The sequence below is a fragment of the Sander vitreus genome, chromosome 11 (genome assembly GCF_031162955.1).
Source record: "Sander vitreus isolate 19-12246 chromosome 11, sanVit1, whole genome shotgun sequence".
NCBI lineage: Eukaryota > Metazoa > Chordata > Actinopteri > Perciformes > Percidae > Sander > Sander vitreus.
Window position 1 is genome coordinate 19,069,366 of NC_135865.1, and position 13,556 is coordinate 19,082,921.

General features: G+C 39.9%; 2 protein-coding genes across 2 annotated transcripts; one reads left to right on the forward strand and one right to left on the reverse strand.

Annotated features, from left to right (window-relative positions):
• Positions 1 to 1,151: 1,151 nt before the first annotated feature.
• asb11 (ankyrin repeat and SOCS box containing 11) lies at positions 1,152 to 5,124 on the forward strand. Its single transcript, XM_078262120.1, has 7 exons — positions 1,152 to 1,292; positions 1,767 to 1,846; positions 1,930 to 2,037; positions 3,005 to 3,155; positions 3,277 to 3,411; positions 3,825 to 4,013; positions 4,962 to 5,124. The coding sequence occupies exons 1-7, from the start codon at positions 1,196 to 1,198 to the stop codon at positions 5,084 to 5,086; spliced, it is 885 nt and encodes a 294-aa protein (XP_078118246.1). The 5' UTR covers positions 1,152 to 1,195; the 3' UTR covers positions 5,087 to 5,124.
• Positions 5,125 to 9,598: 4,474 nt separating this feature from the next.
• On the reverse strand, positions 9,599 to 13,027 carry LOC144525370 (gastrin-releasing peptide receptor-like). The gene is made up of 3 exons (XM_078262119.1): positions 12,630 to 13,027; positions 10,699 to 11,050; positions 9,599 to 9,913 (listed from the first exon to the last, which is right to left on the reverse strand). The coding sequence occupies exons 1-3, from the start codon at positions 13,025 to 13,027 to the stop codon at positions 9,599 to 9,601; spliced, it is 1,065 nt and encodes a 354-aa protein (XP_078118245.1).
• Positions 13,028 to 13,556: the final 529 nt, after the last annotated feature.

Consider the following 13,556-nt stretch of genomic DNA (forward strand, 5'->3'; position numbering starts at 1 on the left):
GTTTGGTGTTTTAAGCCCCCAACGTCGCCTTCCAGGCAGCGTGGCAATGGTTATGTTTAGGGTTAAGGTTACGGTTAGCTGCCTGGAAGTTTGACGTTGGAGGCTTAAAACACCATCGAGCAAGATTTACTGTGCCACTTTTTTGCCTAACATTAAAACATGATTTATAACATAATGCCAACAAGTATTAGGCTATTTGAATAGTTTAGTAGTCTATGCAAAAAAGGTATGTATAAAGGCCTTAGGCCGCCCTACAGGTTATTGTAGGCCCAAATTAAAATGCAACTTAATTTTATACAATATGTAGAAGGGCGGTCCCTGATCTTTCTCTCTTTGAGTTAAGGGGTCCTTGGCTTATAAAACGTTGAAGACCCCTGGTCTACAGCATTGTAGCAGTTTTACCTTCTAGAAACCATTACATGAGGCAGTACGCCTAGATACAAAGACAACAACTTTCTTAGAATTAGTTTTACAAAAGAGATGGCTCTTTGGAATGAATAGTGCCAAACAAAACAGATTAGCTGTGAAACAGGAGGTGATAGAGATGGGGTGGCATGGCTTTTCAAGGCCAACAATGGGAATTTGCATAGCGATGTGATTGGCGGTTGAACATTATTTCATGTCTGCAAAGAAAAAACACTGTCACGTGAGTTCATGTAGAGAGAGAAATTACAGAACTTAACTTAGAAATTAAATGTGCAACAGATCAGTAGATGTGTGTACATGTAGAGCTTATTTTTTAGCAATATAAGGAGCTGTGTCTTTGATTTACTATGGACAATTCTTTAGCATACATTTTGGAGGAAGTTATTTTATTGTATGTAATCATTACATTTAGATCCTGTAGTGGCAGAATATTTTTAGGGGCTGAAAAATATTTAATCATAACAGAAGATAGATATCACCCAAATATCTACACTGTGAAACTTGTCCAAGCCTGCGTCTGCTTGTTGCTGCACATTTAGCACTTCATTCAAGGTATATCATCAGAACAGGTCGTTCCAAAGAACCATTGTTATGCACATACTGTAGACTATATCCATAGACTGGGACAAGGGTGGGCGGGAGGTGGCAATGTGGGGGAGGTGGCCAAGAATGCAGATAAGAGAAGGAAGGCCAACTTCAGATTTGTGTATCTGCTTGGGCGAGCTTGAGTCCTGGACAGTCGTGGAGGAGTCTTCTGTTCATTTTCATCATGGCTGCTGTTCAGACTGAGGTTTCCCTGTGCACACAACCTTGGCAGAGATCCTTTTACATCTATGGGGGGTTGGCATGCAACTCGCTGATGGCTGGTAAGTTTTTTGTCTTTTTGGCCCTTTCACATTTTTTTTTTGTTATGAGAGAAATAAAAAGTAAACAACTGGATTACTTTTGTGATTTCATTTTTAAGTATGAACTTTCTAGTAAGTGTGGTTTAACTTAGCACATATTTGCATTAAACAACAAATCCCAGTGTCCTTATAGTTTTTTGGGGGGTTTTGTTTAATTTAAAGTTACATTTTTGTAGTCAGCATTACAAATTGGTTGAGACCTGAAAACTTTGCATGTAAAGATTGTTTACTTGGCTCTGCAGTAGCCAACTAAACTCTGGGTGTATTGTTCAGTACATTTGGGGTTGGGGTGAACCTGAAAAACCAGATAAACTTGTATTCAAGTGAGGTCATCTGAACAGTACAATGGACAGAGAGCAGGATCAGATGGCCGTGAGCATATCTTTGTGTTTTCTGAATGTGGAGACCTTCCTGATCTTAGTCCCTGTGTCTCAGACTTCTGGTCAGACAGAACTCCTCTCCATGAAGCCGCCTACCAAGGCCGACTGCTACACCTGAGAAGCCTCATCGCTCAGGTACTTGGGTCTTTCTTGATGTGTGTACACAATTCAATACATGGTTGTATGTGACAGTATTATCCTCTCTGATCTCCCTGCAGGGCTACCATGTAGACACACTCACCATGGACAGAGTCTCTCCTCTCCATGAAGCTTGCCTCGGTGGTCATTATGCTTGTGCCAAGTTCCTGCTGGACAATGGTGCAAATGTAAGAATTTAGTGTGTTTTCAGTTTAAAGGCAGGCTTGTTTTTAGGGTATTTATGTTTATTTTAGGAATGACAAAATCGTAGCATTGGATATAAAACCTGGAACCTTAAGAAATCATAAATAAAGAAATTCAAAGCTTTACTTTTTTTTTTTAATGGAAAAGTAAATGAATACAGTAAAAGGTTAACATAGCCAACTTGAAATTCATCAAACAATTTGAGTATGGAAGCAGAGAAAATATTCATCAATGCAAGCATTCCTACTCCTTTTACATATTGTATGACTAGATGGTCTCAAGACTTCTAAAGCAATCCTTCCTCAAGTCTATTGAGAAAATTAAAAATAAATACAGTTAATGGTACTCACTCCATCCATTTTGACTGAATTTGTAAAGAAAACGTCATTATGTAAGTGTTTATACTGTAAAGTGGAACTCCACTACTTTTTCACATCAGCTATGTTTACAGGTCTTGAGGAGTACTACTGCATATGTTAAAAAAGTTGTATAAAACATTTTGTGGCTCCAGAGGGAGCTGCACCAGAATCTGATAAACTGACTTAAGTGAGTCTGCGGCACTTGAAGACTACAAGTTTGAAAATGAAAAAAAAACTCTGGGGATTTGGTCATGTGGAGTTAGAAAGAAGTGATGTTACCAGACCTCTATAGCCCGCTCCTTATCTCTGCTTAAGGCTAGCAGTTTGATGCTACATTTGACGCTACTAGCATAACTCAACCCGAAGCTCCGGAAAAAGGGTCAGCGGTAGAGTTGCATTGTGGGTAATGAAGGTGTCATGTTTTGACAAGGAATACGAATGTGCTCATCCTACTTAATCCATCTACATTGTGTATTTGTCAACATGCCATATTTGATGTCTAATTTTGGTTTGTGTGTGTCCTTTTGTGCTTGTTTGTGTCTGTGCATCTCTTTTGGATGGATTTCATCTTTCCTTTTATACCTCCCCATAGGTGGAGGTAGCATCAACCGATGGCGCCACACCTCTCTTCAACTCTTGCAGCAGTGGGAGTGCTGCTTGTGTCAGGCTCATGTTGCTGCACAGTGCTTCCATCCACACCCCCTACCTGCTGGCATCACCCATCCATGAGGCTGCTAAGAAAGGTGTGTGTGTGTGTGTGTGTGTGTGTGTGTGTGTGTGTGTGTGTGTGTGTGTGTGTGTGTGTACAGAAACATGTACAGAAACATGTACAGTGCACAGATTCTGATGCGGTTTCTCCATCAGGTCACACAGAGTGTCTGGAGGTGCTGCTGTCGTATGGAGCTCATATCGACATGGAGCTGCCAGTAGTGGGGACGCCGCTGTATTCTGCCTGCATGGCCCGGGCTGCAGCCTGTGTCAGGGTGCTACTACAGTCAGGTAACATAATCTGCAAACTCTGCAGTATCACAACAAGTCAAGGGGAGAGCTGTTGTTTCCCCTAACAGGATACTGTAACAAGTGAAAATACATCTAAGCCCCTCAAGTGTTTCCTTTTTTTTGGTTTCACTTTTGATTTCTCACAACAATAATGCAAAAAATACCTTTTTCACTCAAGTTAAATAAAATATCCTAGAGGACTAAAAACACACCAAAGGCACAACGTAGCAAAGGACAGTAAATCAATAATTAAAGAAGAGTTTGTCATTGTCTTTGCTACAACATGTGTATACCCAAACTGCAACAAGAACCCCTTCTCACCATAAAAGAAATACATTATCCTTTTCCTGTTATATGTATCTAACTCAATTTGAGTCAGGTGTTTAACCATTTCTGTTTGTGTGCACGTGTAGGAGCAGATGTCCGAATCGGGTGTGGGCAGGACAGTCCTTTACATGCTGCAGTTCGAGGTGAAGGCGCCATCATAGTGGATCTTCTTCTGGACTTTGGGGCTGATGGGTATTGTAGGAACTTAGCGGGAAAGACTCCTCTGGATCTGTCGACGCCAAACAGCGCAGTGAGAATAGCACTGCAGAAAAAAGGTATGTTGTGGACCCTCATGCATGATACATTAACCCAGTTTATTTAATTATAATGTAGGGCTGTCAAAATAACGCGTTAATTTCGATTAATTAATTTGAGAAAAAATAACGCGTTAAAAAAATAATAACGTACATTAATCCATTCCATATTGACGTTTGACCCGGAGCCGTTCTACCCAACACTGGACTGTAAAATGAAGGAGGGAGACGAGAATGTTCTGCCTGGATCATTGATTGGAACATTTACTTGTAAAAATCTTCTTCCTGCCAACCCTGGCTACCGAAATCTGGTGCCACTGATATGTCTTCGCTTCTCTCTGATGCTCTGAAACACAAACACCGCTGTACGTGACGCTAGTTAACACTATACTCGACAGCAGCTAACGTTAGCCTACCGCTAGCTAGTTAACACTATACTCGACAGCAGCTAACGTTAGCCTACCGCTAGCTAGTAGCTGGATTAAACACGGTTACAATGCTGACTGCTAACGCTAAACGGTGTAAAGTGTGACTGTGTTTTACTGTAGAGGATTCAACACCGGTATGTAACAATCTGCAGCTGCCGTCGGAGAAACGACACAGACATTGAAACTGGTAAACTGGTAAACTACATTCTCGTGGTGCATTTTATGTTATTGTAAATGTCCTTTTCCCATCTGGTGGTTGTTTTTGTCGTTCTTGTTATTGTTATACATTATTATTAAATCATTTAATTTTGACCATATGGCCTTAGCAATAAACAAGCCGTTCTTTAATGTCACCAACTGTTTAGTACCCTTTTTATTTTCTTTTTTTACTTTCTTAAAAAGTATCGGTTCAGGCACCGTTAATTATGTATGCAATTAATTTCGATTAATTAATCAGAGTATGTAATTAATTAGATTACATTTTTGAATCGATTGACAGCCCTATTATAATGTCTAACAACTCTGTCTCTTCTGCCTTCAGGTCCCTGCTCTCTGTCTCAGCTCTGTCGGTTCTGTATTCGTCGAAGTCTGGGAAGGAGTCGTCTCCACAGAGCCTCTGGCCTCTTCCTCCCTCACAGTATCAAGGACTTCCTCCTCTACCAATGAAACGTTTCTGCTCTGCTACTGCTGCTCTTTGATAGATAGATAGATAGATAGATAGATAGATGGACTTTATTAATTGGCAAATTGGGAAATTACTCTGTTACAAGCAGCAAGTTACAAGTTACCATGGACATACACACATACCAACTCACACACATACAGAAACAACAAACAAGAAATATACTAGAAATAATAACAATGGATAACAGTTTAAGTGACCTCCTCTCCACCACAGCTTCGAATGTCTCCTGTTTGCAGCCAATAACGGAGCCAGCCTTCCTGATCAGTTTGTTCAGTTCGTTCGTGTCGCTGGTTCTGATGCTGCTGCCCAGCAGATGGCAGATGAGAGAGAGCGCCGGCCACAACAGACTGGTAGAACATCTCCAACATTCTGCTGCACACCTTGAAGGATCTCAGCTTCCTCAGGAAATAGTCTGCTCATCCCCGTCTTGTAAACAGCAGTGCTGTTGATTTTCTACTTCAGCCTGTTGTCGATGTTAACTTCCAGGTATCTGTACTCCTTAACCATGTCCATATCTCCACCCAGAATGCAAAGGGAACACATCACGTGGGTCTGGCTTCTCCCGAATTTCAAAACCAACCATAATGGTGGCTCGTTTGGAAAATACGATCTCATATATTATGAAGATAGTTCACCGAAACGTGTTTCTGAAAACATTTTAAGCGAGAAATAGGCCATGCAGTTGCTGAATCTGTCTTCATTTCAGATCGACAAAGGTCAGTTTAAAAAAATTTCGTTAGATTTTGAGAGGCGTTCGTCATGCTCATCCCGCTCATCATTTCTGGTAATTGGTTATTGAGTCCGACTGCCCACTGGCCGATTCAACAAGTCAAATCAGCCCAAATGAACGCCGAAGACTCCTCCGACTGACGACGACACAGAACACACCGAACAGACTTGAGTCACCGACCTCTCCAGACTGTCCGACCTCTGTAGCCCACTCTTCACCTCTGCTTGGGGCTAGCGAGCCAACATTAGCCTCTATAGCATTACAGACCGATTCTCTGACAGAACTGTGGTCGGTTGAGTTGTTGTATTGAGGGTAACGTAGGCGAGAGGTTTTGACCAGGAAGAATAATGTGTGGAATAAAAAAGATGATACCTCTGGTTCTGCTGCATCAACTTTCATCTTTTTTTGTGTGCAAACTAAATCGGTGGACTGATATTGTTATGCAGGATTATAAAGTATTTTAAAGATGATTTTAATGTTTTGTATTATCTTTACTTATCTTTTGTGATCTATATGTGAGAAAGCCTGCCTCGCCATGTTAACATGACTGTCAGTGTCTTCACTCACTGCAGAGAGACGGTTGCAATGTTTAGTGTGTAAATTACCTTGAAGCAAGTTGTCTTTATGTTTCTATGGCGTTTTCATTCAGAAGTTGGTATTTCACTGTTTTAACTTTAATTGGCTCCAATTACACAATTGGTGTGGAGGGCACCGCCTTGTTTCTACTTCTGATCTGTTTGCTGTAGTTGTCAAATATTTGTGGTTTATGAACAGTAATGTGGAGTTATTTGCAGTTGTGTGCCCTAATGTGCAATATAGTACATGTGCAGCAATTTGAATACTTGCAGGGGAGTTTCTTCAACATTTCTATGAATATTACCCTTATAGTCAACCTGCTATTGGCACATTTGTCTATCCACTGCACTTCCTACAATAAAATCTTCTGACATGAGGATCATCTCTCCAGCCCTGATTCTTTGACCAGTATAATATCCATATCTGCCAACCAAAACCAGTTACATTTTCTCCAAATGCACCAGCTTTTGTTTTATACTATAAGTCACATTAGTAATGGTTGGACTGTGAATAATGAAACGACAGCAAGATACATAAACGTTAACATTTGGTGAATGAACTGTGGTGTTTTGAATTGTTTTATAGTTAATGGACTTACAAAATAGGCATAAAACAAACAAGACCAGCTAAGAATATGCCCAGCTTGTGTAGCATTGTCAAATCGGACAACCAGGATGCGATTAAGAATTAAAGGGGTGGCAAAGTTAAGTACATGTGAAATGTTGAAAACCGCAGTAAGAGAAAATGATCTGAAGAACTGAGGGAGTTTTGAGGCCGGTGTTGCTGAAGGGGAAATAATTTTCTGTTTTCAAATGCCATGCTGAAAGGTCACCTCTGCAAAAATCTAGTTTGAACTGATTTAACTTGACGTGTTAACCTAAACTTCAAAGAATAGCCTTGCCTTCAGCAAAAGTTCCAAAAGACGGATATATGCTGTGATTTTGTGTTTATTTGTATATCGTGTTGATATCCTGCTGATCGTGTCTAGAGTCAGTGGTTACATGCTGTACCTGAGAAAGTCTTTCATCTTGTACAAAGGACCTCTGCAGGTGTTGAACACAGAGCACACATTAAATAAAACAACTTGGATGTTGGATTTTCCGTGAAGCCACAGTTGACAGTGGGTTTATACTGAGGGTGTAGGTTACATACAATGAGAAGATCCAATGCAATAGATTTAATAAATCAAAGGGTATAATGTCATTTATACTTCAGCTTCATTCACTTGTGTTGGAAAAGGTCAGATATGTAGCAGAGTCTCACTCTCTGCAGAGAGATATGCAGCAGAGCGACAGACTCTCCTCTGTGATACAAATCAATTCAGATAAAAGTTTTGTATTTTTATTCATTAAGTTTCAAAAGCCAAAAGTTCACAATCACCAAACCCATTGCCCACGGGGTCATACATCTCAAATAAAGTTTAATTGAACATAAATATCAAGACATTCATGGTGAAGACGATACAAAACAACATCAAAGTTTGTTTGTTGCATATGATTAATAGCATATTATTGTCATACATTATGACTGTTACCACCAATATATTACTAGAGCTTAACGGTTAGTCAATCGACATAAAAATGAATCATCAATAGTTTCGATAATCTTTCAAATAATTTATCAGGAGACAAAGAGCTTAAAGCCATGCTAGCTGCTCTGTTAAGCAGCGGTGCTTTGAGAAATGCTTATATCAGCATGCTATCAATGCATTTAGCAGGTATAATGTTTACCATCTTAATTTAGCATGTAGCATGCTAACATTTGCTAAAAGCAAAAGCACTAAACAAAAAGAACAGTTGAAGCCGATGGGAGTGTCATATTTTGGCATAAGTATTTGGTGATAAACTAAATTATTGGACATACTGACATTTTGACCTCATAATGACACTAAAACAGGTTCCTGCTTTAAAAAGAAGCTTTTTATCTGTTTTATATCACTGGAATATATATATATTTTTTCAACTCTATTTTAAATTTTCACAGCAAATGACATACAACAGAGGCCATGGCGAACGAAACATTGTCAACAAACAGTATGTCAATTCTCCTCAATTCTCCTACGCACCCGCAAACCCACCCAGTTCAGGTCCAAAACAGACGGGGACAGACAACACAGACCATTGCACACAGACAAACACACACCAGTAAGGACATACAACAAAAACAGGGGGGGCTTCAAGTGGAGTAAATTGGAATTTTTTTGAGTTTTGGACTGCTGGTGCCATAACACAAGGCATTTGAAGATCACCTTGGGTTTTGGTAAATTATGACATTTTGCAGAGACTAAACAATGAATCTATTATTCACAAAAATAACCATTTTTTGAATCACTTATGCAAATAATTGTTAGTTGCACCTCTATATTAAACATCAACATTAAACAAAAGTAACAAATGGCTGCTGAAATGTATACATACAGTGTGCAGAAGTACAGCCAACAGCATTAACTAACACATACAATGTAACAGAAACATATCTATCTGACATTTGACAATTCTAATAACTTAACATTGAAATGTTTCTACGATACAGAACAGCGGATGGACTATTCAGTCATGTCAGAGGAACCTTTTGCTTTATCTCCACCAGTCGTCTTTTTTAAACAAATGGCACTGTGCAGATAAAAAAAACATGCACAAGAAAGCTGGCCTTTCATGCATGGTTACAATCAATTCAATTTTCTTACACTGTTATATTCAGTTTCAGCTTACATCAGAGATACAAACAGAGAAGATTTACCAACTGCAAACACATTTTTTTCTTATATAACATTTATTTGTCAGGAAACAAATAATCTCAAGCAACGAGAAAAGATGTTTTGTACCAGTGTTTTGGATGATCGACTTTACATCTGCAGTGATTGTATTTCATTGAATCAACAGTTTATTTTGTTTTAAAATAGATTAGAGGCTTCCTGCATCTTGTGTTGTTTCTGTGGCTAACACTGGACAGTTGAGAACTAAACATTTGCATTATTTCAAGGTGTAAAAAAGGGTAACTCAGAAGTGATCATAAAAAATAATGAGAAATTACTTGACAACAAGGCCAAATGATTGTAACAGTGTCCATTCATCACACTGAAGTTGACACTTCTAAATCAAAGGTAAACATGTGCGAGTAAATATGATTAACAGTCCTACTGAAGCACAGCGCATGGGTTATGAAGTTTATGAAAACACAGATGCTTTCAGACGGTGGTTATATTTGTGCTCCCACTGTTTTGACTGTACAAGCGTCTGGGAGAAGTGCAGCACAGGAGCTGCTTGTTGAAGTGTTTCCTAAAGCTTTTGCTCATCAGGTAGAGGGCGAATGGGTTTACACAGGAGTTGGTGAAGGCCAAAATGCGAGCGCATACGCTGGCGATGAAGTGGCCCAGCGAGGTGTCCACCTGGTCGTAGTGGTAGGAGCGGTACAGGTAGATGACATGACTGGGCAGCCAGCAGACGGCAAACAAGCCGACAAACACCAGCACAGTTTTGGCAAGACGCTTTCTGGACTTGATCTGACAGGAGAGAGAGAGAACAAATCAGCTCCTTCAATTCTTCACACTGATCCAGACAGGAATATTGGCTGGACTGTCATGGAATTTTGTACAGACATTCATGGTTCCCAGAGGATGAATCCTCTGACTTTTCCTCTACCGCCACCAGCACTTTGACGGTTTTGTCTTTAAGGAAATTGCTTGGATTGGTATGAAATGTAGTACAGACATTCCCCCTGCAAATAAATCCTAATATCTTTGGTGATCACCTAGCTCCATCACCAGGTCAACAAACAAAACCTGCTTAACTAATAACATTCACATCAGCCTCAGCTGTACTTTGTTTTAAGTGCAATTAGCAGATGTTAGGATTCTAACACACTATGCTAAGATGGTGAATACAGTAAAGTTTATACCTGCTAAAAAATCAGCATGTTATTGTCATTGTGGAAGCAGAGTGGGGCGTTTCTGGCACAACTTCACCTACTTCCAAGGAGCATGGAGATGGAGAAGTCTGAAGAGGTCAAAACTGCAGCAACACTTGTGGTATACATACACTGTATAAAATAGGTAGTATATAGCTAGTATAAGTGGTTCTATATACTATATATAGAGCCACTATAAGTGTTGCTGCTATTTTGACCAATTTAGCATTGTCAATGTGAGCATGTTAGCATGCAGAGCTTCCTGAGCACTGAGTTTTGCTTGTATAAATAAAGATTTCAACCAATCCGTTTCTCACACACAGTAGGATTACTAAACATGGAAATAACTAGATAACTAATCAGAGGACCCCAGAATCCGACCTGTTTCTGGAGGTGCAGGTGCCCTTCAGCAGGGATGTCCACAGAGCTCCTGACCAGACTGCGAGCGATGAAACAGTAGTAAACCGATATGATGAAGAGCGGGATGATGTAGAAGATGAGGAAGGAGGCGGTGGAGTGGATTTTTGGGTGCAGCTCCCTGGCATGGGGGTAGGGCGCACAGGTCACAAATGTCTCATTGGTGTGGCTGGTGGTGAAGGTGTGCAGGTCGGAGAAGACAGCCTCAGGAATGGCCAGAGTCACAGAGAGCAGCCAGATGGCCCCCACTCGAAAACAGATACTGAGTGCAGCGCTGGACCTGTGGATGTCCAGAGGTCTGACTATTGCTTTGTACCTGAACAGAGAACAGAAATATGTGGAGCATCACTGAAACTTGTTCTGGCATTGTGTGGAGAGGGACTATATTAAGATGAACTGAACTGAATACCTCTCTATAGTTTCTTCATTATGTATCTAATCAAAAACAACTGCAGAAAAACGTGTTATTGCCTCAACACTGATTTGAATTAAGGTCTAAACCTAACCTCCTAGAGACTCAACTTATTCTTTAAATCAAAGAAAGGTACGCTTTGATACATTATCTGACTGTAGATTATACAGCAGAAATTAAATTAGGCTTTGAATAAAAGGAAACAGGAACCACCGTAGATAATATTAGCTCCTGGATAAGATAAATTCCAGATCAAAGAGGAAGGTTTATTAATCATAACTGGTATTAAATGTTCTTTTTACTCCCAGAAGTTAAGCTTGAAATGGGTTATTCTGCATAATGAGTTTTTACTTTTGGTACTGTAAGCATATTTTGATGATCATACTTTCACTTAAGTAAAATTTTGAATGCAGGACTTTAAACCAGAACAGAGTATTTCTACACTGTGGTATACTGTTTTCAGATATACATTCCTGGCAGTATGGAGAAGGAGCAGTATCTAGACCAGCATGTCAGGAAATAATAATTACAGATTCATCATGAATGAATATTTAGTGAATATTGAGTGAGTGACTCTTTTGACTAATAAATAAATACACTATTTAGTATTACAATTCCTGGAAGCATGGAGAGGACTTTGAAACAACGTTTAGACCTAATGCTGGGAAATAAAACAACAAAACTTTATTTTACAGGTCTGTCATTTCCTAATCATTTTCTGAAGCAGACTACAATAATCTGGTATTAATTATAGGGGAAAACAGACAACATTCTGAGACATTTACTTTGATCAGACTTTAGTCAGTTGAGTTTATATGATTCCCACAGTCATTTCAAATAAAATGTGCAGAAAATATAAATGAACTGAGCCAACTCAATAAAAAGAAAACAGAAAAATCCAACTAATGAAAACATTTTAGTGACTGTCTTTAGTGGGACATGTGCATAAAATGATGCAAGACTTTTATAATGTGTCTTTTTGATGTAATGCTGCACCCATGCAACAACAAAAAAACTCCAAATGTGGATGGAGTAAATCAGGGGCGATTCTAGGATGGCCAACACCACATTTCTGTTGACCCTGTTCTTGACTGGGTTACAGGTGCTTACAGGAGCGACACAGGATATTTCAAGCCCTTTGAACCTGTAATGTTTGTCCTCTGTCACTATCAGACACGTTTGCAACTCTAACTTGAAGCACCAAAATTGATTTAAAAATGTTATTATTATTATTATTATTATTATTATTATTATTATTATTATTATTATTATAATTTTTAGGGGGACTGAGATGAAATTTAGGGGGGCTTGAAGGGGTCTAAATCGCCCATGGAGTAAATAAATAAAATGTAATTGAACTGAGTATTGAAACAACTGAAGTGTAAAACTGATTTTTATTTACTCGAAGAAAACTCTCATGTTAGAGAAATCTAGAAGATAATGCTGAAAGTTTAAAAGCCTAACTGGGTGAAAAGTAACCTACCGGTCAGCGGAGAGAGCAGTGAGGGTGAACACTGAGACTCCCACAGAGGTGAGCTGGATGAACGGGATCAGTTTGCATCCAACGCGGCCGAAGACCCACTCGTCCACCAGGTAGCGGCTGGCGTCCACCGGGGCGCAGGTCAGCAGCAGCAGCACGTCCCCCAGAGCCAGACTGGACAGGAACAAGTTGGGCACCGTCCTCATGGACTTCACCATTAGACACGTCCTCATTAACGTGACATTTCCCACTAGACCCACGATAATGATGATCCCGTAGACAGCAGCGATACCGATACCCGGGATCCAGATGTTGTATTGGTGCTGCTCCTCTGTGGAGGCATTGAGAACCAGAATCCGGCTGTCCTCTGGGCTTATAACGAGTGGGTCCTCCAGAGACATAGTAGACTTTACAGGGAGAGGGCGGAGGTGTTCAACACAGTCCGGTGTCTTCCTGGTGCGTTTGGTGACTGACTTTATAAAGTATGTGACCTCTTGCTGCTGCTGCTGCTGCTGCTGCTGCTGCTGCTGCTGCTGCGTCACTTCAGTCATTTCAACCTTATTGTTTAAGGGCAAAAGATCTTAAACTCTCCTCAATGAGATTCAGAATATATTGGCACAAATGTTCTGAAAATGTCCAAGAATAGCCTACAAAAGTGGCCACCTGGATATGATTTGGAGTTATCACCTCTTCAGTGTAGGCTACATTGCAGCTCAGTTGGACAGTGTTTGGGATGCAATTGGAAATAGTTTGAAGTTAGTTTCAGCTGAGTTTGAAAATGATGAATTTACCCATAGATTGTCCTTTGACTGTTGATGTACTGTTTATGGCAGACTAGGACATACAATGGATCTTGTTCTACATCTGCCTTGGCCGCTGTTTTCAATTTAGTTGTAGCCTATTAACTGTAGAAACCTCATTATACTTACT

What these genes read in the sequence shown, in the direction of transcription:
- asb11 (XM_078262120.1), top strand. Translation starts at nt 1,196, where the DNA reads ATGGCTGCTGTTCAGACTGAGGTTTCCCTGTGCACACAACCTTGGCAG. An exon ending in ATGCAACTCGCTGATGGCTG is followed by an intron (nt 1,293 to 1,766) that starts GTAAGTTTTTTG and finishes CCTGTGTCTCAG; the next exon opens with ACTTCTGGTCAGACAGAACT. An exon ending in TGAGAAGCCTCATCGCTCAG is followed by an intron (nt 1,847 to 1,929) that starts GTACTTGGGTCT and finishes ATCTCCCTGCAG; the next exon opens with GGCTACCATGTAGACACACT.
- LOC144525370 (XM_078262119.1), bottom strand. Translation starts at nt 13,027, where the DNA reads ATGTCTCTGGAGGACCCACTCGTTATAAGCCCAGAGGACAGCCGGATT. An exon ending in ACTGCTCTCTCCGCTGACCG is followed by an intron (nt 11,051 to 12,629) that starts GTAGGTTACTTT and finishes TTCTCTGTTCAG; the next exon opens with GTACAAAGCAATAGTCAGAC. An exon ending in ACCTGCACCTCCAGAAACAG is followed by an intron (nt 9,914 to 10,698) that starts GTCGGATTCTGG and finishes CTCTCCTGTCAG; the next exon opens with ATCAAGTCCAGAAAGCGTCT.